Raw genomic sequence first — 25620 nt, 5'->3', positions numbered from 1 at the left:
CATCACCCAAGGAAATTATTCCTCATGTCATTCCCTCCGAAAGTGAAATGCACAGTATGTGCAGAAGTGATGTCGATGGTATGAATCTTGATGGTAGCTGTTATGAGAACACCCCTGAAATTAAAACACGAGCACGGTGGTAATTTTCCAAAACCAGCTAAAATAACCCAGGAAACGTTTCAGAATCGGCATGTATATCTTCAGTGTCATAGTTAATTCCACGTGACCTCTCTGCTCATATTTATGGCACCTGCATTTTCATGGGTAGTGGATACAGTAACACACTTGTCACACAGTCTATTTCCAATCTCAGAAGTCGAGTGTCACAACTGAACACTAGCAGTGTCCCCACTGTTACAGGTGCTGAGGACTCAGATGTTGATTTTGGATGCATAGAGAATGTGAATTCTCCATCTCTTCACCATTAAAAAAAAAAAGTACATTAAGGCAATGGCAGATATAAACAGACATGAGAACAAAGGGCCCAATGACTATTTTGGTTCAAAACTTTTTTTGGAAAAAAAAATTAAATTTCCTGTGATCAATCACAATATGGACAGACATACTAATGGGCATATTTCAGCAATACCAAAAAAATGGATGGACTACATCAATTTCTGAGGTAAGTTCAAAATTAATGTGTGGAAAGGTTAGGAACTCTCTACAAAGCACATGAAAGGGACTTTTGTGACAAGATAAGACTGAATTTGTCTAGAATAAGTACGTCTCCTGCCCTTGTGGAAGAGGAGGAATGGAACAAGAAAAGAAAATTCCACAATATCTCAGGCATTCATTCCAAAAACCCCCTATCAATACAATCAAACATTTTTAGTCTAAATAATAAACGCAAAATTTATGGTCACCCAAATGATCACAACAAGCCACCTATCATTAAATTCTCAAAAACAGGTAAAAAAAAGCCCTAAACAAGTGCTGGTTTAATTTTGTCATGTAGTGTGTTGCTAATATGAATGCAATACAGACCAAAATAAATATGGAATTCTATTCTAAAGGTTTTAAGCTTATGCCTGGCTGTTTACTGAATTTGGTCAAACCTGCCATCAACAATCCTCGCAGCTACTTTTCAAAGCCAGTGTTAGATGAGATATGCAAAGTGATATCTTCAATAGATTTCAAGAAAGAAATTGACCCAGCCAATTTAATAATTCCCCTTATAATAATAATAATAATAATAATTGCTTACACTTATACAGCGCTTTTCTGGACACTTCACTCAAAGCGCTTTACAGGTAGTGGGGACTCCCCTCCACCACCACCAATGTGCAGCCCCACCTGGATGTCCTGGGTTGTTTGTGGCCAAGTAAACAGTACCTTTATTACTTCCCAAGTAGACATTTTCTAGAACTGTAGTTTCTTGCTTTTGGTTGCAGAGATAGCTGCTCTTTTCATGAGTTTATCCACCCTCATACACAAGTCTTTGCTAGAGAACATAGTCACACAGAATTACTCAAAGTGTAAGCAAACAGTGGTCTGGAAGCAACGATTTGGCTCTTGACCACAAACTATTGTGATCCAGATTCCCAGAGCACATTCCTAAGCGAACTGCAGTTGAAATTGGAAGGTGTTGGTAAAGTGCAATGTACTATTAAATCAACAATATGCCATGAAGGAAAGTCTATAAGCAGAGGTGGACATTATTGGGCAGTACTTTCATGCATTGGACAGAAATTTAGAATTAAAGCAAATGATCCAAACATCACAACACAACCAACACATAGTATAGACTAAACTAATGTGTTTGTTTTAGGCATCAGACAGAGACATATGTTGGTCAAACCATGTACTCACAGTTGAGAATGCCAATACTCATGAAACACAAAAAAACTACTGAACAGTTACAGTTATTTGAGGTATTTTTGGAGAGGCACAAATGTTTGTTTGGTCGGGATGGGGGTGAGACCACTCCCTGCCCATCACTGCACGTTCCCGGTCTGGGAATGGGAGGTGCTCTATAAACCCCAGCAGTTTTGACAGAGACACTTATCTGAGAAAATCATGGTGATTTTCTATTAGCTGTGGCTCTGTAGAATAGATTTGAACTACTTTTGGAGAGGCATACTTTTTTTTTTGTCAGGAATGAGACTTTTTCCTGTCTAGCAGTGCACAGCTCTGTGTCAATTTGCAAGGAGGAAGTGATATAAAAACACCAATAAGATTGCAAGAAAACAAAAAATTAATTAAGAACGGCAGTTTCCTATTACCTGTGGGTCTATTTATCACATTCTACCTAGTTTTGAGGATGCACAAATTGTTGTTGTGCTATAAATGTGACTTTAACTGGTCCAGGATTATTTTTTATGAGGCAGGATTTAGGGTCTTTTATTTTGAAAGCTGCTGCCAAGCCAGCGTCGCTTAAACTAGTTTCACGCTACTGCTTCCGCTACCACAGTAATTTATGAGGAGTATGACAGGCAGCTGAAACACCGGCTTTTTTAGCACAAGCCGTCGGAGGTTCCGGTCTGCTGCAGCGTTACCTAATGGAAATGTAAGATCACATAACTCGTAAAATACAAACCGTATACTGTCAGGCAGGGCTCTGTAATATTTCTCACATAGGCAGCAGGTGAAAATTCTTGCGCGGAGTTAGAAATCTGATTTTTGTTGTGTACGGAAGTAATCCACGTTGTAAGGATTTGAATGTGGTTTACAGTGGAATTTTTAACATTACGCTACGGGGTACTGGTATTAAAAATATTCGAAAGCGCCATTCTTCATTGCGTTTTACGACTTTAGTCCTGTAAAATATCAGTCGAGATTTGTCAGTTGAGGCAGGCCTTACTGCTTTGTGAAGCTTAGTGTCTATGGTGCTGGTGACGTAAATGCACGTTGCGGCTGTCAAGCATCTTTTGATTTTGAATGTTAGATACAACCACTTCCCATTCATCCCTGACCTCTTCACCACCACTGTTACACAGGCTTTTTTAAATAAAACTAATGTAATAAAAATGTCACTAAAAATTCTCATATTCTCATCTACAATTAATGTTGAAAAAATATTCCGATCCATTAAGTACATCTGAACTTTGATATACTGTAGCATATTATATTCTAAAACCGCGCAGATCACTGCTGTAGTGTAAGTGTATGGGGGAACATTGGATCGAAATTGTGATCTACCTTAACCCATTCCCGGTTAAACTGATTACTTTTCCCTTTTGTATTAATAAAACAAAAACTGTCAGAGAACTTAAAAACATATGAAGAAAAATAGATTATTTAAGCTATTTTTATTTTTATTTAAGCTATTTATATTGAGTGTGTGCACCCATATAGTATAAAACATGTATTCGATGATGTACGTGCAGACTGCTCTTGTACTAATCTTCTGGCACAGGTGAAGCCTCGGTACCAACATTGTTAGGCAACACTATCTATAGAAAGTTATATATGTTCGGCTTAAGTTATTAAATCAATAATATTCAGTGAAATTGTTGCAATTCACCAGTTCCCTCTTCTGGTGTTAAGCATTAATGACCACACATTCTAAGTGACTATACATATAGTGATATAATTGTAATTCTAGCTAAAACAACTTACTTTATTTAGATTCAGTGTTAAATCTGCGGTTTGCAGAGCCTAATCAAATTAGCACTGCAAACCACAGCTTTAATATATACTTAATTTTGCACCCAGACTTAACCAGAAACTCATACCCTGAGTCATAACTACCCATGCATTTGAAATTAGGTGGAAATGAGGTGGTAGTGGTCAGTGTTGTACTAATAGTTATAACATTGGCTGCTAGTCCAAGTAGCAGTGTTGCACCTCTGGAACAAGAAAATTTCAGTTATTGGAAATGTGGAAAAATGTAAACATTTTCAGTCTAATACTTTATGAATGCACTAAAGAATTACAATACAGATCAAAAAGAACTGAAAAAAATAGCTGTAAATAAATATTCTAAATATCAGTGAGACTATCATAGCTACAGATAAAAAAGGTAGGCCCAATAACAAGCACACTAAAAATGTATGTGCAGCCATTATCATTATTTTGCTATTGCTGTGTTGATAAAATGTCAATATAAAGTGATGGCACATATTTACCCTGCAGAGGTGTTTTTGTCTATAATTGGCACCAGGTGATTTTATAATATAAAAAAAGATAAAATATGTGAGTGCATGCAGTATATTTATGTGAGTGGTCATATTTTTAGGCGTACGAGACAATACAACAGAAATACTATTAGGAATACAGAAAACCTCAAAATCACCCTGCAGTCTATGTGGGTCCTAATGCCCCAGTATAGTGATGGTGACACTATACTGTAAAAAAGGTGCTGTCCTTTGGATGAGATGTAAAACTGAGGTCCTGGTTTTCTCGAAAAGAATAGAGGTGTTCACCCCCGGCGTCCTGGTCAAATTTTGGCCCATCCTTTACCAGTTATGGCCTCCTAATAATCCTCATCTATGAGCTTCATCACTCTGTTCTCCTCCCCACTGAGAGCTGGTGTGTGGTGAGTGGTAAGTGCTGGTGCACTTTGAAATCAATGCTGTTGATGTCGATGCTACACATTGGTGGTGGTGGAGGGGAATTCCCATTACCTGTAAAGAGCTTCGAGTAGATTGTCCAGAAAAGCTCTATAATAATAATAATAAAAGATTGCTTGATCTGCTGAAAATGAAAGTGAGAAACGGGGTCTATCAGTCAGACAGGTTCTTTGTGTAACAGTGCAACAGGTTTTGTTTTGTGTCCATTCAACTTGTTCAACTTCCATGTTAAAGCTCCTCAGATTTACTCAGGAGAGAGCCTGGCAATTGTTGCGCCTTATTGCATGACCGTATTTGTTCGGGCTGTCCCTGATAGTTGCAGCTGCATGTTACCCTTTGCTGAATAAAGCAATCTTTCTATGTCCTTAGGCAGCACAGAATGCAAATCTAGATTATGTGTTTTGTTTTTTTGTCCTTTGCCAGAGACATGTGGCTTTGGATACTTGCTGTGCTGCTGCTGCTGTTCTCCAACACAGATGTGTGGTACTTCCTGCGAGGGGCAGTGGTGGTCCTGCGCGCCTACTTTCAGCCACCAGTGTGGGATGTTCTGGCGGAGCAGAGGAGGAGCGGGCGGGTGCTCCCTCATGATATCGACTTCATGGGCCACATGAACAACGCCCGCTACCTGCGCGAATGCGACTTCGCCCGCTTCTCCCTCTATACCCGCAACGGCATGTTCAAGGCAGCGCGGGCACTGGGGGCGAACATGGTGGTGGGGGCCTCCACCATTCGCTACCGCCGCTCGCTGCATCTGGGGGAGCCCTTTGAGCTGCGCAGCCGTGTGCTGGCCTGGGACGACAAGGCCTTCTTTGTGGAGCAGCGCTTCGTCTCCAAGGTCGACGGCTTCCTGTCCGCCATCATGCTATGCCGCCAGAGCATCCTGCGCAGCAGCCCAGACCAAATCATGCAGCACCTCTGCAAGAGAAAGGTACTGAGGAGGACCCGCTGTTCCCATCATATTGTAGGGTTAACAGGGGACTTGTTTTCACTGCAATTGGATTGCAATTCGCTACTCGCTTTCTAATTCCTAACGTGACACAGACAGGGCTGGTGTGCCAAAGGGGTGTTCTTTTATAGACTGTTCTAGAATAACTGACACACAAACATCCATGTGGTACACAACTAGTGCTCTTTATTTACAGTGCTTGGAAACTCCAAAACCAGAACACAAACCAAAAGGCTAAGCTCTTCTTTAAGCTACTAACTTAACTTCTGTTCCCTCACTATAAGACAGCTAAGCTGATTACCAGCTGCATAATAAAGGAATAAAATTACTTTATTATACAAAAAATACAGTTTTTGTAAGTGAAGTCTCCCTTTCAGGCTCTTCATGGAAAAAAGGTTCTCTCTCAGACTCCCCCAAAAAATTCACACTTCATGGAGTCCATCCATTGGTCATTCTTTCCCCCACTAGTGACATGAAATATAGGGGAGCTGTCTTCTTTCCCCAGGTGCTTCAGCTTCCTCATTTTTTCAGTCTTCTTCTGTCCAGTTGTCTTCTCCCAGCTGGTCAGGTGACTGGAGACAGCAGGACGTTACCCACACCTTCCTAGAGAATAAGATAAGATCACTTTATTGGCCATATACAGTACAACTTCTTGTATTATGAATTTGTCTTTTCGCATACCCCAACTTGCTCTCCATTAAAAACACAGACCAGGAGAGAAGCTTGGGGACAGAGCGCAGGGTCAGCCATTTATACGGCGCCCCTGAGCAGTTGGGGTTAAGGGCCTTGCTTAGGGGCCCAACAGAGTAGGATTCCTCTGCTGGCCATGGGATACAAACCAGCAACCTTTCAGCCACAGGCGCAGAGCCTTAGCCACAGAGCCACCGCACCGCAAATGTAGTTGAGGCCAGAGCTGAACAGGTCTATCCTGTCTGAACATACTATTTCCTTGATCTAATTAAACCTACATCTGTATATGAATTATGAAACCTAACACGTCTACATCATGTTCAAAGACATACAGTATCTAAAAGTTATATATATATAGTTATATATGGTTATATATATATACATATTTTACAGTAGATTGGCCAAGTTGCAGTGGCGTGGTGGTTAGCATTGCTGCCTCATAGCACTGGGGCCCTGGGTTCGACTCTGGTACTATCCGTGTGGAGTTTGTATGTTTTTCCCTTGGTTGCATGGGTTTGCTTCCTGGTTTCCTCCCACAGTCCAAAGACTACATGGAAAAAATCGCCTTAGGTGTGAGTATGTGCCTGTCTGTGCGTTCCCTGCAATTCCCTTGCTTTCTATTATAGGGTCCAGCTCCCCCCTGACCCTAAATTGGATGAAGGGGTTAGAAAATAAATGGATGGATGCATTGGTCAAGTCAAAGTCTGACCACTGCCACTGACCTGAATCAGTTCTGTAAGGAAGAATTAACTGTAGGCCAAAATTTCTAATAGTCAGTGTGAAAGACTGATGAACAGTTAAAGGAAATTTCTGCTCAAAGAGGTGCCACCAGTGCCACTAAGTCCTAAGGGTTCACATACCTATACATATTGTATAAGAAAATGTACTGTTTTTTAAAAAAATAAGTGATCCAAATGTATCTTATGTCCTTGTGTTTTACACAATCAGGTTTCTTGTAAATGTTTAATAAAACTTTCTTATATATCTATTTATGTTTTAGAACACATATATATACAGGAATACAGACCAATGTAGCGTGTTCAATCTTTTCTTGTCACTGCAGGTGTATATATAATCAGCAACATTTCACTCCAATAGTATGTTTTCCCCTGTGTAACACTTTACTGATGGAGGCCAGTACATGGGAACAAAATACTGTAACACAAATTAGGAAAGTGATGAAATCAAAATATATATAATCATTTCTTCTGCTGATTTTCAGGAAGATGGCTCTTCATAAACTCTTACTGTATACTTTAGCCATACCTATATAACATCCTCCATACAAATGCATGAAGACAATTGGCCTGTATTTGGAAAGACTTACATTTTTCTTGTACTGTATATACAGTACAGTACTTCAGTACTTGAAACCCTGTTTTCTATGTATTCTGTAAACTCCGTCATTCACATATGAGCAATTTTCTCATACATTTGTTTTTGGAAACCATTAAGTTTAAATATAAATGTGGTGTCTTTCAGTAAGTGGATATGTAAACTCAGAGGTAGTTACAAGATGATATGCCTCTTGTTTCAGTCTGAGCAGAAAGTGCCAATAGAATGCCATGGAGAAAGCATACAATAACATGCTACACACAAGAACAAAAGGGTTGGCCTTAATGACATGAGGTCTGTTTCTCTGTATCCCTTCTAGGTGGAGAGTCCTGAGTTCTCTGAGGAGCTGCAGCATTGGATAAGCTACAACAACGCCAGCAGCCAAGCTCTGAAGGCAGAGAACAGCCCAGATGGGAAGTTGCAGTGAGAGGGCTCTGTATTACAGGTTAAAGACCATAGAGGAGGCAGCTCCATACAGGAGAGATACTGTACCAATGGATTGTCCTAACCTAGCTACTGTAATTCCCCGGGCCAGAGCATAAATCTGCTTTCTTTCGCAAGCATCTGATCAGAAAATGTGCTGGCACATGTCCATTCAGAGCCCAGTAAGATTAAATATAAGTACTGTAGTCTCTTACTCTGAATCGCTGGTTGGCAAATTCCTTGTTTCAGAGAGCATGATGCTTCCTGTTAATGATGACCAGCTGCCTTGTAAATTATGTACTTGTGGGCTGTGTTGGATTTATGATAGATCCGCATATAAAGGTTTTTATGTAATGTGATTTTATCCTGCACTACAAAATTTCAAAGGGAACATACCATGCTGAAGGGTTCTCAGATGGCAGAAAACTAAGAGCACTTTAATGCATATGAAGTCGCTGTCCTACAAGGTTTTAAATCTTCATTAAATGAAAAGCTGAAATGAAATGCCTCATTGAGGTGAGATGAGACATTCTTAAATGTTTAGGGGAAGATGACAGATTAGGTTCAAAATGATTTGCAGCTGTGATAATGTGGCTAAAAGCATTATAAAATAACCAAAGAGAGCAGCGTATGTCAAAAATCGTGTTAACCTGACCTTCTGTTCCCACTATCAAATTAGCACCTTGTCATCGTTAAACTATGCAGTTTGCTTTGGAATGTGAGTAAATTAAGAGTAAAATGTGGGAATGGGCTGGGATCTGGAAGACTTAGAAGTGCAAAACCTGAAAATGAGGTGCCTTTACATAGCTGTCATTTAACTCAGAGCATCAACAGTTGTATATCACAATGTATTTTTGCTATTCTGTGCTGATATACGCTGGTTTTATTGGAACTGCATCTTAAAGACCGAGGTGCCACAATGCACAGACAATAGCATACAAAAAGGCAACAATGGCACGTTGCCTTTGTGACTTCATTTATCTGCACTATGATTTTGATATTATATTGATCAGGCTGAGGATGTCAGGGTGCAGTCTTGTGAGGCACAAGGTGTCTTGGGAATGGGGGGCATTATCCCTGGCTGTGCCTTTGAAGAATTGGTTCAGACCATCTGGCACACCGTCATCTGTTGGGAGAATGTTGGACAACAATCCCCCCTCCTGCTCCTGATGCAGGCCTGCTCTGCTCTGTCACTTCTGCTTTGATTTCTTACCTGCCAGCTGCCGCCTTTTCATTACTTGCATCATGGTCCTCCTGCCTACATTGACCCCCGATACCTGCAGAGGTCTGTTTGACCTCTTAGACTATTTACTTCCTTATGTTGGCAGATGCATCTGTAAAGAGCTCTCTGCCATGCTGAGTTTAGCTGTAACGTAAGGACGCGCCACAAAAATGAACCTCGCATTTTGTCTTTGTATCGTAAGCGACAACCTCAAACCCTCTGGCCCACCCTGAAAGATTCTGTCTCAGCAGAATGAGTTATCTGTCCAGTTTGTTAACATTTAATTAACAAGATGTAGACAGGGGGTTTGCAAGACAGTGGAATAAGGGTCATAACAAGATAACACTCCACATTTTTTGTACACACATAACAATACTGACACAACAGGACAGCATGCACATGAAATGAATATGCATTTGAGAAAAGAAGATATATTATGGAGATCATAGGTAAAAACAAACAAACAGTTTCAAACAAACAAAAGTAGTTTCATTTCTCTTCTTGCTCAGTGAAGGAGGTATTTAATGGGATTCTTCTAACAGCTCCTGGTTTATAATTTTTGGTAACATCTTTATTGCTGTGAACAAAAGAAAAGCCTTCTGGCCAGGAAATAGTGCTGCACATTTAAGGACTACTTCATTTTATGGAACAGGTGTTACAGTGTGTTTTGATGACTTTGCTGCTAAAGAGCCCAATGCACATGGTGATGTTTAAGATTTATGGCACCTTAAATAATTTGCATATCTATTATTCTGATGTAGGGCATTGTGGCAATTTAAATTTTGCAGGGTCATTTTGTAGCAGTAGGTCGGTCATAGCATCAACCCCTAAATGTTCTGCAGTGCAACGTTGTAGTTCAAATCTATCAATTAACCAATTGATAAAAAGAAGGATTCCAACATTTGTTTAAAAAAGAAAGAGCCGAGGAGGGAAACCACAAAGATTGAATTTACCTCTTCTATCAGATGTAAATGTTTTGCGATTATAGAGTTACATGCGCAGACAAGAAGCAGTTTTGTTTTAATTGCATGCTGAAATGCTGAAAAATAACATTATTAGCTCTCTGCAAGTTACATCAGCCATTGATACTTTCAAGAAGTATTTATCCTACTTCTTTTGTCAAAGGTGGACCGGCAGACCACCATAAGAAATGGAATTCATAACGTCTTAAACATGTCTCTCAATTTGGCAATTAAGGTTATTCACACTGATTTTTTTCAGTGGTTTACAATTATTTACACGAGATCAAAACTGCAGCTATGAATTATTTCTAAACATAAATTTACAAGGTGTGTAATTGAAGACTAAATATCATTATGATATGAATGGTCTATGTTTGTGATCTCACTTTGTAATACTTGAAAGTACACTATATGCACTATATGTATATAAATGTTTATATAGTGTGGTGATGTAAAAAAATGTCTTTCTGTGATGCTCAGTTTTATATACAGGATTTGGAGAATGTGTATGTTTTTAAATATATATTTGTAGTTAAATGAATTGGTGCAATATCAGTCTGCACTACAGCTCTGTGGATTCCTCGCTGTGGACTTAATAGCTGAATAGCCCTGTTGAATTTCTGGGTTTCAATGGCTTGCATTTCTACAGCTCCTTTCATCCCAAAGTGATTCACATATAGGCGAGAGCAAAATTCATGTACTGTATCATTTAAATGCAGCTTGTAGCTGGGTGATGTACAGAAGCCTCAATAAACAGTAGATCAGGTAGAGATGAGAGAAACATCACCAGTTGAATTAAGGAAATTTAGGTCACTTGGATTGTGCAGGGCAAAAAGGGAATTTAATAGGACAATGGGATTATTTACCCCTGCTCTTACAACTATAAACATGGGATCTTTAGTGACCAAAAGTCAGAACCTCGGGTCAATGTTTCATCCGAAGAGTGCCACATCCTACTATAGTCAGATTGGCCTAAAGTAGCTTTTCAACACTTGGATTAAATTCACATTTACTTTCCTACTACTGTTTCATTAAGAGCAACACAAAGTAAATTCAGGGAATAATTAATAGATTTGAACAATGAACGCTCAGTACCCTGAAAGTCAACAGAGGATGAACAAATGGAATAGGAACTTTATATTAAATTTCAACATCTAATAGATGATCTAGCTGGGCGAGTGGAGACTGAATTGAAACATTTAAATGATGCTAAAGCACTGTTAAACCGTAAGAATGAGTCCTCTAGAACACAATCAGCCTAAAGGTTCAATACAAAACGTGAAACTACTTTGTCCTTATATTGTGACTTTTCTGTTGCCCCCTTTGAATATTTTTCTGAGCTGCTCTGGTTTTGTTTTCCATTTAAAAACAATTAGACTAATTTTATTGCACAGCTGTCAATATGGATGCTACCTCCTTCCGGAAAATTGATTTAAATTATTTCATAATGCACTGTGTTTTGAACATTTTTTTCCCATTTGTGATTAAGTTGTTTGCCAATGTTATTAATAAATGCTTACACTGTTTGCATGTACTGTGTTGTATGTGTATTCATTTATCAGCATAAAATGTATACATCTTGCTTCTAAGGCAGTAATGGAGAAGGGTTTATAAGAGGGTCTTAAACTTTTCCTGTATAATTCTTATTTGATACATAGTGTATCAAATCTGACTTGTAATTGACCACTAATTGTACTCATTTTGCTGAGCCAATGTACTCCTGTCAAATGCTTTTCAGTTTGCTTTAAATGGCTGTTCAACGTAATAAAAGCATTATGTTAAATAATAATTGCATCCTTTCAATGGATGTTTACAACTTTCATATGTTGCCATATAACAAAGGTCTGATTCAACCCTGAAAATGTTAAAAATTATGCTTATGAAACTATTGCTCATTTATATCTGTACTTTTGTATGAGTAAAAATAGCATGTTTCTGATTCCTATAAAAATGAGCCATTGATAAGGACATTTATAAGGAAGCTTGTAAGCTTCACCAGTGTAAAGTTCCCACTCAAGAAAATAACAGAAAAAATGTAATTAAGAAAATTAGAAAAGGTGCTGCAGTGCTTAGCATTGCCGCCTTGCAATGCTGGGACCCTCGGCTCAATTCCAGACCTAGGGTGCTGTCTGTGAGTTGTATGTTGTCCCAGTGTTTGAGTGGGTTTCCTCTAGGTGATCTGGTTTCCTCCCACATCGAAAAACATACGGATAGGTTAATTGGCTTCTGAGAAAACTGGCCCTGGTGTGTGAGTGTGTGTCCTGCAATGGGCTGGTGCCCACTGCTGGCCGGTGCAGCCTCTGTCTCCTCTGTGAACCTGAACTGGATGAAGTAGTTAGGAAACGGATAGATGGTTTATTGATTCAAAGCTTCACTCTACTTTGAATTATGCTGATGAGATAGACCTCCCATGTGTGTATCGAATTATAGATGGAGTGCGGTCATATTCAGTTTACAGAACAGAAGAATCCAGGTGACTGGGTGGTTCTTACACCTATGTTAAAGTGAAAGTGATGAGGTATGGAATTTGTCTAATGTTTACTAATATCGCCGTATATGGATCACAATAAGTGCCAAAAAGATCATATTCACTTATTGTCTGTTGTCAGTAGGCTCTCAATTAGGTGACAATCCCTTGCCACAAGAGACAAAGTTAGCACGGTCACAAACATCAAAACGTAAGACTGCTTTTGTCTTTTCTGTGACCCTGTAATGCTTACCCAACTGTACTCTAAAACAGCATAGAATTTCTGTTAATTTAGAACTATTAATGAAGTCCAAACCTGCCTTTGAAGGATGCATTAATGCATTACTTTTTTAATATTCCTTGTTTTTATGTTTGCCCAAGCATGAAGAGTGTCCTGTAGACATTTAGTAGACTTCTAGTAGACATGTTCGGTATTGTATTATTTAATTCCCATTGAAGGTGTAGTCCTGCCTTGAACCCTGTCCTTCCAGGACAGGCTAGAGGTTGCTATAGAACTTTTGCTTTCTAATGAAGGATATTATTGTAACGTGAGCTACCCTATTTCCCCTGTGCTGGTCTGTTGCACAGGTAAGAACTGGTAATTCCGAAATGATAAGGTATAAAGTGATGTATAAAATAAAAGTAACAATTCCACATTTAAAATTAAAAAATAAAAATAAGTAATTTTCATTGTGAGGATGGGGTCCTTATGAATAAATAAACTTGTGTAATTGTTACCCCATATTATCCAATCAGAATTATTTTGGCAGCAACTACACGTAGATTGCACAAGAATACACTATTAAATTAAATTCAAAACGTTTCCTCACAAACCAATTGCTGGAAAGCTACAGAGGATGTAAATTAGAAAAGAAAATGATTCACATCTGAAAAGATTTAAGAAAAGTATATTTTCAGTATATCAGTATAAATCTTAATTCTTCAACAATGGACCTTTCACCTTTGTGCAACACCATCTTCGTTTGTATACCTAAAACCTTTAGTTGTTCTTCAAAACTATTGAAACTGCACTGTTTCATGAACAGAAACATATATAATGCAACAGTTCCAGCATACTGAAAAGCAAAAAGCAATATAAATTCTAAAATACATGAGACTGAGGTATAATTCTATTTTGTTTTATTTAGCAGTAATATTTGAAGACTACCTGAATCAGTGACATGGTCTTTCTAGTTTCTTTATGTATACTTTGCTCTATGACATGGTCATCATTTAGATTTCCAGAATTCAGGGCATACTGACCTAAAGCGTAAAGACCAAATTATCACTGAAGATCATTGGTATTGATACTCAGTAGCCTGTAGCCAGAGCCCTGTAATCTACAGAACAACCAGATTATTTTATTATTACTATTATTACTAAATGAAAGCCTACCACACAACATCTTTACTCTTTATTATCAAGTAATCCAGACAGAGATAAAGTGCAGGCATCAATCTCTCTGAGCTCACTATGTCCCCAACACTTCACTCATTGGGCTCAGATAGCCGCTCAGCTCCTGGACCAAGTGTGAAGTGGACGGCCAGCTCGTTAGTAAGTCTGTGACGCTGGCCTGCCCAGTGGAAATGAGTGGGCTGGCCAGTCTGGGCCTGACCAGGAGCATACTCAAAGCAGGAGCTGAGCTCAATGGCGAGAGCAGAGCGCACCAGTCCTACAGCCCCTGCCCGTTCGGGACTGGGATGGTACAGTCGTCCAGTCTTGGGGTGCATAAAGAGACAATGGGGGCGGAAGGGAACAGATAGTTTCTTGCCCCCACCACAGAAAGAGAGGACCTCTGCAGCCTCACTGACCACTTCTCCACCCCTCTCTTCTTCTTCAGCACCCAGGATCTGCGTGAAGACGACTGGCCGGTCGTCACAGCGCACAAAATTTCGTTCGCGGCCACAGAGAGACAGGAAGGGGAAGGAGTCCTGATAGCGCCCAGTCTCATTCCGGCACAGCCGGCTGAAGAAGAAAACCAGGAAGTGCTGATCTGTGGAAAGGTGGAGCCAAAGTAAGATAATAAAAATCACCTGATCCAATTTTAAGGACATTTGTTTTCATTTAAAAATGTTTATATGTGGTTATTGTCTGTTTTTTTCAACTGCCTGTGTGTTTATTGGTGTGCTGCATATGTATTTGTCATGGTTACTAATTTCACATTGGTGCTGAGAATTGTTTTACCTCAAATGCACTGTATTTGTGTGCACTATGTGAACAGCATGATTTTTAGACCTTATATTAGAAATGTAAACCATATTATATGCCTTTAAACCACCATATGCCTGCTAACTTTAGATTTCAGATTTAATACCACAGTAATAAAAAAAACTCCTTCATGTAGATCCCCAATTCACATTTCATCAATGAAATTTGTCAGAAGTAAAGCTATTATAATACCAATCAACATTTTTTGTTCATCCTCCAATAAGAAATATATACAAAAGTATAGTATACTAAATATATGAAGTATATATAGAAAATATGTCAGAGGTCTGCAGACAAGAGTGTTATATCATGGGCAGACTGTACCTTTGAAACAAGTGATGAAGTTCTTCACTCTGGTGTCATCTAAGAAGAGCTGCAGAGGATACACATCAACATGAAAGATCCTGAATGTGGCCACAGGCACTCACATTGACACATACCACTGACTGAATACTAATTGGCAAAGATAATATAGAAATGCTAAAAAAAGACGCTTCCAAATAAAAAAAAACAGTACTACAGTAAAAGACTTTAAATCAGCTACACTTTAATTTAACCTGTCAAAAAATTATCAAGTCCTTCAGAACCAGTGTAAAGATCATTCTTGTGTATTTTATAACGTATCTGTTGTTCCTTCATTGTTTATTAAACTGAGAACATACTTAGATTTTCTTTTCCAAATGTGTTTTAATTACCCTTTTTTATACATGTAAGCATTCTTTAAAGAATAAAAACCATAAATACACTTTAAGCTCTGTGTAGTGGGTTCATTGTTTTTGCTTCTTTTACATGTTTGCTGCAGAAATACCATGTTAAAGTTCATAAGTAAAAACATTTCAGAACGTAATTTCTCTCAGAAAATTAAGAAAAAATAAGTGCGAACATCACAATGTAACGTTTAATAAAACCTGTTTTTTTTTTTGCTTTAACGGGCTGGTTTCAAATTTTGCTTTCAAAGCGTCTGAGTCACCTGGCCTTGGTGGTCGATATAGTAGAAGTATTCCCGAATGCGAGGCTCTGGGCTTTGACCCTGAATGTAAGTGACATTTCCCCGAACGCTGCAGGCTGCTGTCCGCACGGCACTAAACAGGACGCCCCTCTTCAACCGACGTACCCACAAAGGAAAGATCATATCAAATTTACACAACGGACAAAGTCCGAGTCGCTAAATGGTGTTCGTACTACCTAAAGTAATTCTTTGCACAAAAATGTAACAACGCGAAAACAGTGTTTTTTATATAACCAGCTTAAAATCAGCGGTTTAGTAAGAATAGAATCCCCTTTCTGATTTCGTAAAATTTGTCCAAATCAGAAAGATTCCTGGTGCTACAGAATAACAACAGTCCTTTCCCTCAAAACATAATAACGCCAGCTGCGAAATCCACTTTCTACGTAGTTTACTTTGGGTAGGGGGGGACGTTCCGTCTGTAACACTAGAGAAGGGAAACTAAGAATAAATTTCCTTGGTTCCGACTAAATATCGGAATGTCATCCGAATGTCGTCCAGAGTGTCATCTAAATGGAATCAAATTCTTTATGGGATACATAAATTTTAGAGCCCATTTTAGTGTTCGAAAGCAATGAAAATTTTATAATTTGTAATTTTGTTTCAGATAGTAATTAAACATTTGGTGGTTAGCACTATTAAATTATCACATACTGTACATTTGTTATAGTCACTAGAAATCCATTGGCTTTTGTATGCTTTTAGTCATAACATCTAAAAAAATAATACTTATTTTCTGAGTTCAAAATGAAGATTAATATTTAATGAAATCTAAAATTAAAAATGGAGGAGGCCTGTTTAATATTCAAAATTAAATAAATTGAATCACTTTATTACACCAACGTAATACATTCTCACGAGAGTCTAATCAAACCATTAAAGTCGGTATATGACTTTTTATATTTTAGAGAAATATAGTATCTTTGCAATGACTATTTATTATTTCGGGGATTTTTACTTTCGGATAGTTACGTTAAACTACTATAATGTGCTGTTTTTTAATCTCTGTTTTACAGTATGTGGGTACTGTTACTTTTACTGAACAGTCTTGTATTTTGAAATCACCAGCAGAGGGCACTCCAGTCACAGTCAGCCAGTGTATGAGAATACATTAGTCATGAAAGTATTCCGTTTAATTCATAACATTTAGACTACAGAGGTGTGCGTTTGACAGAACTGACAGTGATAAACCTGATGGCAATTTAACAGTCCTCTTCAGACAAACATCCTGGTCTTTAATATTTAAGACGTGTTTCAATTTCTGTCTTCTTCGTTATTTCATTGCTAATCACAGATACAGTATATCACGAAGCACAAAAATCTAAAATTTCTTACACTGTTCACTAAAATGTTGAAAACCAAGGGCGCTCCGGAGTCTTTCAAACAATGGGAATATCCATTCATAATAATTCTTTCGTAGTGCTGTGGTTCAGTGGGCTTCATTAGCCCATTCATTAGGGTTTGCATGATTTGATATCATAATGGCAGTGTAGCTATTTTAGCTTTTTTCATATTGTTGTTTGCCAAAAGATTTTGTGAAGACCAAGTGACAGATTAAATGTGTATGCATTAGTTAAAGAGTGCACACTACACTGCAGTCTTGGTATACCACCAATACTGCAATTCCCAGAGTTCCCAGGGTGGCGTTGCCGTGCCTCCATGACAACGGTTGAGTTTTCCGTGCGTGCTCGCCCTCGGGGGGCTGCGTGACGTCAGGTTGTCGGTGGTGACGGAGACGCGGAGAGCCAGTGCATGCTCCATCAGCAAGAGAAGCGACCAACTGCGGCGGCGGATCCTTCGGCACCATGGGTTGCATTCCAGGGATTATTAATTACGGATTTTAACAGGGAAACGCCGGGAACATGGCAGAGAGGTTAGACCGCCGATTAGTTTTAATTGTATCACACCCTGTCTGTAGGGAAGTCGAGACGTGTCTCTCGTTGATTGCAAAGTTGGGATTCTGTGGTGCTTTCAAGTTGGTGTCCCGGTCTCTGCTTCCTCCCCATCACCACTACTGGAGCCGGGGCTGAGCGCTCTCCTTCTGTCGGCATGCGTGCAGGTCGCCGCCTCTGTCTTTAGAAAGCTGTTCCATCTTAACGCATGCACCTGTACCGAGGTGGCGCTTGTAAAGCGTAATAATGCTTGCTGTTCACTGCGTTTGTGCTCCCTGATTCCGTTTCACCTTTGCAGATCCGAACTGGGCTGGGCCGCGGGTGTATCGCCTCACGATCTCTCGCTAGTGATGTTTCAAAAGGCATGAGGCGCGTTAACGGCAGAGCGACGACAACTGTGGAGCTAGGGGAGGTTTGCGCGCTCCCGAGCCAGCTAGCATCCCTTCCGAGCCTCGCTCCTGCGTGTCAATAATAGTTGTTTACTTTCAGGTTTAATACTGTAAACCCTTTAACAGCTGATTCAGTTTTTTTAGAGGTTTAATATTTTTAAAATAAACGTAGAAACGTAATAAACTCGTATCTGTGATGAAGACCAAATATATTGATTTTTTTTTTTACTGTCCGGCTGCCTCTTTTTAAATGATTGTATCTGCACTGAAAGAAAGGTGTACAGTTTGTGTTTGTGCATGGAGGGCGATGTCATGTATTATGTAGTGAGATTTATCCAGCAGTTTCCAATGCATTATGCCGCGATGGGAAGCTACCATGAGCCACTGGCGCTGGCTGAGATTCCGCCGCGCCTGTGTTTATGTGGTGCGGCTGTTAATAAGAATTTCAAATGGGAAGCGACGCGCGACAGATCAGAGCGCTCAGTCCTAATGTCACGGTGGAAAGAGGAAGTTATGTAATTATTTCCCAGGCCCAGTTCGGATCCCATCAAGACTGACGAGTGCTCCCCTGGCGAGATCGTGGGGTGCGAGTGTCCCCAGTGCCGTAGAAGCAGTCTGTACATCACCTTTTTATTGTCGCTTGCTCTCTAGGGAGGTAAAAGCGGCGCGTTTGCAATCCATTCATATAGCCGAGATTCGGACTGGAAGTCCTCCCACACTGGAATATGGTCCTTCATTTTTGTGTGTGGGAATTGTGGCAACTTGTGTTCGCAGGAGAAGTCAAGGACTGTGAGAAACGTGATCGCCTCTGTTTAGTACTCGTGTTATGCATTCGTTACAGTTCCAGGGTGAACCCATTGCAAAAACGGGCGTAGCTCTCTCACATACTGCGCACGTACTGTATTCGGTGTTTAAGCGCTGGCACCTGTCGGGAAGGAAAGTGTTGTCAGTGTGTGTGAGGTGGGGGTGATGTGCACGGCACGAGCCCTTCCCCGTGAGTGGACTGTTTGGTTCCCTGATATTTTAGTGTGGTTCAGCGTGGACTGGAAAGCTTTTGGTGCGTGAAAACTGGGAGGGGGAGCTACAGTATCCGCAGCCAGACCGCGCACAGCTGCAAAATTCCGAGCGTCTCTCTCTCTGTTGTTGCTGCCCTTCTGTAATGCAGCGTATAGTAATGCACCTGTCGCTTTTAATACCCTTTTCTTCTGCCGTTTCTGCTCATATCAATCATGTATAATATGTTCCGCATTACTGAGGGGACAGTATTTCTAACATTTTAATTTCCCTTATCTCCCTGACTGCATTCAGATACGATATAAAACTACCTCTTTCCCGTTAACACCCTACACGTAATTTTTTCTCGCCGCCTTTTTAAATTAAAAAAAGGTTTGGTTTGGGCTCTTTTCTTGAAATCAGATGTTTTGCATTCGAACTGTTGCTGCAGAGACTGGGAGAGTGGTGCGATGTTTTAGTTCGCTGTACCGCCTTACCGGCCTCAAGCAGCAGCACACAGTATACGCGTGTAATAGAAAGACCTCGCTGTTAATCAGCAGCCTCTATTCTCCGCTCTGCGCCCATGTCACACCTAGTAAGTAGGGATCCTGTATAGTGCATATAGACCTCGTTCAGCCTGACCGGACACTGACTGCTGTCTTATTATTGTGGAGATGCAGAGAAACTTGAAGCGCATCATGCATGTCGTAATGGGATCCGTGCCTCTACAATTTACATGCTAATGCCTCAAGCTCTGTTTCTGTTGAGCTGCATTTAGCTACCTGTGAGGCAATGGCTCAGATCATTAACTAGAAGATAAAGGTGATTTGAATGTGCAAAGGCAAAGTTGATTTTATCCCTTATTCTCAGTGCTAAAGGACCGCAGTCATGCTACACAAGCCGGTAGTGAAGGCTGGTTTCATTGTGCAGGATGCAGATCTTCATTGTGTGTACACTAGACCCCTAGGAGGATCAGGGAGGAGTCCTCTTCTTGCATTTTTCCAACAATGTAGGAGTGAAAAAACTCCAGGAACAGGCATGTCTATGTGCACATGCTTTGATGATGTTGATATGTGTGCTATTAAAAAAACGTATTATAGACAAGGATATACAGTACTGCATATACAGATATACAGTACATGATAACACTGCTTAAAAGACAGGGATCTCCGATTCAGGTACTGGAGGGCTGCAGGTTTTAAGTCCAGCTGGGCTCCTAATGACCTTACTTCATCAGCTCATTACTGGATTAATTAGACCAGTTTAACAGCTTCTCCCAGCTCTTCTGGTACTACTGCTGTTAACAGAACTAGAATACCTGCAGACACATCAGTCCTCTGAGATCAGGAATGGAGACTCCTGGCCTAGATGTGTAGTGTGTGTGGAGACCTGAGTGTTTTCCCTGGACATTGATTTGCAGGGATAATGAAGTCTGCCCACACTAGAGGAAAACAGCCTCTCACGGTGTTGATCTGTGGAATGGCTTGGCTTTGTCTAGGCAGTCCATCAGAAAATCATTAGTGCTGTCCTTAATTGTTTCCTCACACACTTACACTTTTTTTTCTCCCTGGGCTTCAAAAGTAATCCAGCAGGAGTAATTCTCCTTCTCTCAAAGGAAGACATTTACTGGTCAGATGCTTCAGACTGTGTGGGGTGCCTCTGCCATGCACTGGGTGCCTTGCGCTCAAGGTGAGGCAGTGAGGAGGGAGGCAGTGCTACAGGTCTTGTGCATTCACAGTGCTGTGCTGAAATCACGCCATGTGGAGAACTCTGCTGCAATTAAAAATGAAATTCAAGAGTTGATCTCCATCAGCAGCCCAAACGAGTCATGGGACCAGAGTTTTTTCTCGGTGTCTGAGCATGAAGCAGGTTGAGAATGTTAAGAATGTTAGCAGCTCCTGGATGGGGTTATCACAGATTGACCCCTGGTGAGGGCCTTACAAGTCAAGTGGACTATGATGATGCCAGGGTAAAGAACTTTGCTGAAAAATACAGTCACTAACTATGCTGGGGACTTGGAACAATAATGCATGGTTTCTTAAGCCTTTGCAGTGTGCAGTGTAAATATAGAGTCCTCTGTTAATTAGCACCTTTAGATAAGGATTTGAGCAAAGGTTATATTACTATGGAAGAAGAGAAAATTTAAATGGGAGAAAAGAATAGTTAAATAACTCTCTGTGACCTTTAACCTACCTGAATGAAATGTGTGGCCACTTTGTTTTCTCTATTCATGACTTTCTAGGGCTCAGCACAGAAACTGATGTTTTCATCTACACACACATATCTCTTTCTCCATACTGCACCTCATGATTGACCTATTTTATAGCTAGATTTCTCCCTGTTGCCTTCACCTCTGTGGAGATTATTTAGTATGGTATAAAACAGGACTATATATCTAAATATCCTTCCATTTATTCTCAAATTTGCAAAGATGGTGAGAAAAAAAAACAAGAAAACAAGTGAGCGACCATCCTTTGTAAGAATGTTGTTGTTTAGGATTTCAGCCTGAGCAGATTCTTTTGATTTACAGTAAGCCAAAGCCTTAGCTTTGACTGATAGCTGGTGTTTGCAAATCTAGTACAGTTCTCAGATAGAAACAAGATTCCCGGTGCAAAGCTGTCCAATCCATTCCAGGTATTCCAAGCTGTAGGTACATGTAACACCAAGTGTTCAATTCATGATTGTTACTTTGTGTGGAATGAATTTTCAGAGACAGAAACAGAGTTACAATAATATGAACCAAGATGAGCTTATCTGCTTCATTATTGGAATTTCTATGGGTCTGTTGCTTGTAGATACCAGAATAATCTGGATAAGCAATCATTCTTGTTTCCATTGCTGTTTATTGAACATGAAATGGAAAAGCAAACAGGACAACTATTTAAAATTTAGTAGGTATCCTTACATTTTAATTCTTTAATACTTTTTTCTGTCGACTGTTCTGGGTCGCCTTCAGTACATCAACATTAGATCAGGTAAGGGTGGTGTATTTTCTGCTTTGTTGCGGATTTCAGGGCTGTGGTGGGTTTCTATCAGCTGGCAAAATAAAATAGGGCACATACTCAATTGCTTCTGATCTCCCAGTGGACAGTCAATCAGAGAGCACTGCATCTGAAAGATCTGCAGGTCACGCATTTTTAAGTGCCGTTTGCATTTTATTCCAGTAAAACCAAGCCCATTCATGCTGTTAGCAGCTGCTGTGTGTTGAGGTTCAGCCTAAGGAAGTGTGTGATTCACACACTCTGTTTTACTGTGGTAAACTCAGCGCCTGCGTGTTGACTGCACAAGACAGACGCCTGAGAGGCTGCTGGCGGGAGAAGGGGAGAGACAGAGAGTGAAAGTGTTTTCTCTCCACTAACAGGATTAGTGTAGAAATGTGCTGCTGGAATGACGGCGGCTTTGACTTCCTAATCAGTTTTAAGGGATCAGATGCTGGGTGTCTGTAAGTGAGACTAGACTGGCTTGAAGCACACTTCCTCAGTGCATAATCTGCTACCCAATTCTGTGACTCTGCATGTTACCATGACTGCTGTTGTTTTGTCTGTAGCGAAACATATTACACAGTGTAGGGAACAATGTGGAAACAAATGCGGGACAAAAAAAAATTCTGATGCAGAGTATGTTTGCAGGCAAGTGGGATAGCAGCAGAGCAGCTCATCGGCTTGGTGGGGAGCACGTTGGACGATTTACAAGAGGAGTGAGCGGGTTAGCTGTGAGAAAGTGCCGGAAGATGGCGGGACCCTGGCAAATTGCACAGGCAGTCCGCTCTAGCACAGTGCCCCATTCCTCAGGCCATTAAAGACAGCATCCAATGGGACTGGGGCGTTAAAGCTTTAAATAATAATACTGTGTGTAGCTCCTTCAACATGTTCATATTTGCCCAAATTCCACTTTCCAGAAGTAAAAAAAAATACTTCTCTGTATTTTCTGTTTGACTTCATAGAAACAAGATCGGAAGGTGCTTCATATCCTTGCTTCCTTTCTGAGCATCAGAAAACAGAGTTCTCTCAGGGGCCTTGAAAGATCCACTTAAAAACGTGATTTCTTTAAGTGCTAATGTGTGAAAACCTGAACCCACAAAATACCAGTAGAGCATCTGAAATATATTATCAAAGTGTTTTTAAATATAATTTGTACTCTGTTTGTTTTGCATTAAAGAGCGGTATAGGAGAGTAAGCTATATATTATTGATTTGTGATGCATGGCAGAATGCACAGTGTATAGTTTTTCTAATTTTGAACTTGTGCAGTGCTTGTATTGATCTGGGAATGTTCAGGCTTTTTGAAGACACACACTGAGAACCATTTAATAACTCTTAAATCGACTCACATAGTGGTTGCTTCTTAAATCAAAGAGTTTCTATATTGAATTAGGAGTGGAGAGATGGCAGGGGCATACACATTTGGTGTGTGCTAGATGTGGATGCAGCAGTGTAGGTGATACATGTTTTTCATGAATTTCATTTCATGCTCATGGCAGATGATATCGTAAGTGCTTGTATTCGCTACAGGTTAGCTACGCTGATGTGACACAAGCAGGTTTTACTTGCACTTTGTCTAAAGCTCTTCACATTCTGATGAGTAAAAGAATTGATTTTAGCTTTAATCATGGGATAGCTAACACAATCACACGTTGATTGTTGTGAACAAAGTGTTGTCATTAACCAGTAGTTAGCAACATTTTTTTTTAATATTGTGCTGTTTCTTGTGTGTAACATGGACTAAAAGGTCAGCCAGGGGCCTCACTACATCACTACTTCAGATGCAAATTAGTGATTACTACAAAGTCAGGGGTGATCTGATTTATTCCCTTCTCTTTCGGCTGCTTGGCTTGACTTGACTGTGGCTTGTCATGCAATCTCACTGTTGTACCATAAATATGCTGTGAAACAACTGACTAGAAGTGACAACAGTGTCAGTCCTGACCTCTGTCTTTCAACAGGAAGGCCTGGCACCCTGCTAGTTTGATTTCTCTTCTTCTCCGGGAAACGTCTCTTTTCAGATCTCATAGAAAATATTAGACTCGCCATGTTAAAATAAGAGTATGTCAGACATGGTGGAATGACAAGATTAGTATTCATGGTGTAGATTGTGCATAAGTGTCATGTGTGTGGTTGTCTGGGGGCCCCAGATTTGGGTTTGATCTAGGATGAGTAGTGGTAGCAGATTTATACCCTGACCTGGGATGCCCAGTCCTGATCCCAGAAAGTCCAATGTGTCTGCAGGTTTTTTTTGGTCTCTTTAAGGCTGCAGAACCTGAAGAGTTGGAAGAAACTGTGAAATTGGTCCTGTTAAGCCAGTAATGAGCTGATTGAGCTTGTTCAGGGCTGAGAAGAAATGATAACTTGCAAACAGACTGGTCCTCCAGCAAACAGGATTACCCACCCTGATCTCAACAATGCTTTGGTCTCGTCAGTCTCCATTCTGGGTGAAGGTAGCTCATGTTAACTTGCAGTGATAATGACTCTGTAGAATATGGCACGCAACAATTCTTGAATCTTTGTTGCAGATTAGAGATAAATTCTAGTCTAGGAGCTGTTCTAGAATGTTTTTATATCTATCACCCTACCAATGCAACAGCAGCTTCAGCTCGGGGGTGAATCATATTGCTGATTCCCTCTTTCAGTTGGGCATCCAGTCATCGAGAGAGATCTGCCAATCAGCCTTTAAAGCATTTTAAAGTGCATCTTTTTAGATCTGAAAAGCATGTAACAAAGAGTCAGAGCTTCTGTAGGACAGTGTTTGGTAATAAGTTCAAAAATACATGATGGTAAATTATTGTACATTAGGTCTCTGCTCCAAAGTAAATTTAAATTTCAAACAATATATATCATATAACTTTGCAAAAAGCCATTCATTTAAAATTAAGATTACATTACAAAACACAAAATGGTTACTAAAGATATTTGTCCTGGTCAGAAAGAGATAGTTATTGTGGGAAAAATAAATATAACAAAAGTGAAAAGAAACCTGAGGTGTTATCTGCTCTCTTTGTATTCACATGAGTTTCCTCCCACTGTTCAAAAACATATTGATACGATAATTGGCTTATGGAAAACTTATTGCCCTGGTGTCTGTGTTTGTGTCTGTGTGTGGACTGTGATGGAATGGATGGACTGGTTTCCAGTGCCTTGCACCCGTTGTTTGCTGGGATTAAACTCTGACTCTCCCGCAACCCTGTATTGGATAAAGAGGTTAGAAAATGGATGGATGGACATTCCCATGTGTTCATGTGCGTATTGGATAGATACAGTATATTATAGTTGTACTTTCTAGACATTGTACATTTTCTTTAAGTTACAGAGCTTTGAAAGCATTAACATTTGTTTTAATAATGTGCTGACGTTTCGCGTGTCTTTATAGGTGTAAAGTGGTCAAGAAATATCATGAGTGTCTGTGTGCTGATACAAAAAGGCGAGTAGTAGACCTCTATGAAGCCATTGTTTAAAGTGGGGGAGTAGGTGCACCTGTGCAAAAGTGATGAAAAACAGGCAGCTGTTAATGAAGAGAGTCTCTTTAACAGATATGCATATTTTAACTCAAGTCCTTGCTGGGGTTTGAAGGGAAACAGGCGTGA

The 25620-nt window shown here is 40.0% G+C and overlaps 3 protein-coding genes across 3 annotated transcripts in view; 2 read left to right on the top strand and 1 right to left on the bottom strand.

Annotated features, from left to right (window-relative positions):
- Positions 1-2435: 2435 nt before the first annotated feature.
- LOC148832818 (protein THEM6-like) lies at positions 2436-11624 on the top strand. The gene is made up of 3 exons (XM_088919667.1): positions 2436-2506; positions 4935-5439; positions 7802-11624. Exons 1-3 carry the CDS (start codon positions 2499-2501, stop codon positions 7907-7909), a joined length of 621 nt encoding a protein of 206 aa, XP_088775793.1. The 5' UTR covers positions 2436-2498; the 3' UTR covers positions 7910-11624.
- Positions 11625-13680: 2056 nt separating this feature from the next.
- On the bottom strand, positions 13681-16199 carry c6h8orf82 (chromosome 6 C8orf82 homolog). Its single transcript, XM_088919668.1, has 3 exons — positions 15735-16199; positions 15089-15137; positions 13681-14549 (listed from the first exon to the last, which is right to left on the bottom strand). The coding sequence occupies exons 1-3, from the start codon at positions 15894-15896 to the stop codon at positions 14044-14046; spliced, it is 717 nt and encodes a 238-aa protein (XP_088775794.1). The 5' UTR covers positions 15897-16199; the 3' UTR covers positions 13681-14043.
- A 1293-nt stretch (positions 16200-17492) lies between these two features.
- arhgap39 (Rho GTPase activating protein 39) overlaps positions 17493-25620 on the top strand; it is a 135744-nt gene continuing 127616 nt past the window's right edge. Inside the window, exon 1 of the mRNA XM_088918640.1 lies at positions 17493-17643. Coding sequence (XP_088774766.1) covers positions 17633-17643 — 11 coding nt within the window. The 5' untranslated portion in view covers positions 17493-17632. The remainder of the gene's footprint in view (positions 17644-25620) is intronic.

Source organism: Atractosteus spatula, chromosome 6 (genome assembly GCF_055471065.1).
Source record: "Atractosteus spatula isolate fAtrSpa1 chromosome 6, fAtrSpa1.hap1, whole genome shotgun sequence".
Taxonomy (NCBI): domain Eukaryota; kingdom Metazoa; phylum Chordata; class Actinopteri; order Semionotiformes; family Lepisosteidae; genus Atractosteus; species Atractosteus spatula.
The sequence above is the reverse complement of the archived record's forward strand: the minus strand, read 5'-3'. Positions and strand labels throughout refer to the sequence as shown.

Bases quoted from the DNA above. Each gene is read 5' to 3' on its own strand.
- c6h8orf82 (XM_088919668.1), bottom strand. From the start codon at position 15,896: ATGATCTTTCCTTTGTGGGTACGTCGGTTGAAGAGGGGCGTCCTGTTT. The intron at 15,138-15,734 runs GTGACTCAGACG...TATCCTCTGCAG, and splicing joins ATATCGACCACCAAGGCCAG to CTCTTCTTAGATGACACCAG. The intron at 14,550-15,088 runs GTACAGTCTGCC...ACCTTTCCACAG, and splicing joins CTTCATCACTTGTTTCAAAG to ATCAGCACTTCCTGGTTTTC.
- LOC148832818 (XM_088919667.1), top strand. The intron at 5,440-7,801 runs GTACTGAGGAGG...TATCCCTTCTAG, and splicing joins AGCACCTCTGCAAGAGAAAG to GTGGAGAGTCCTGAGTTCTC.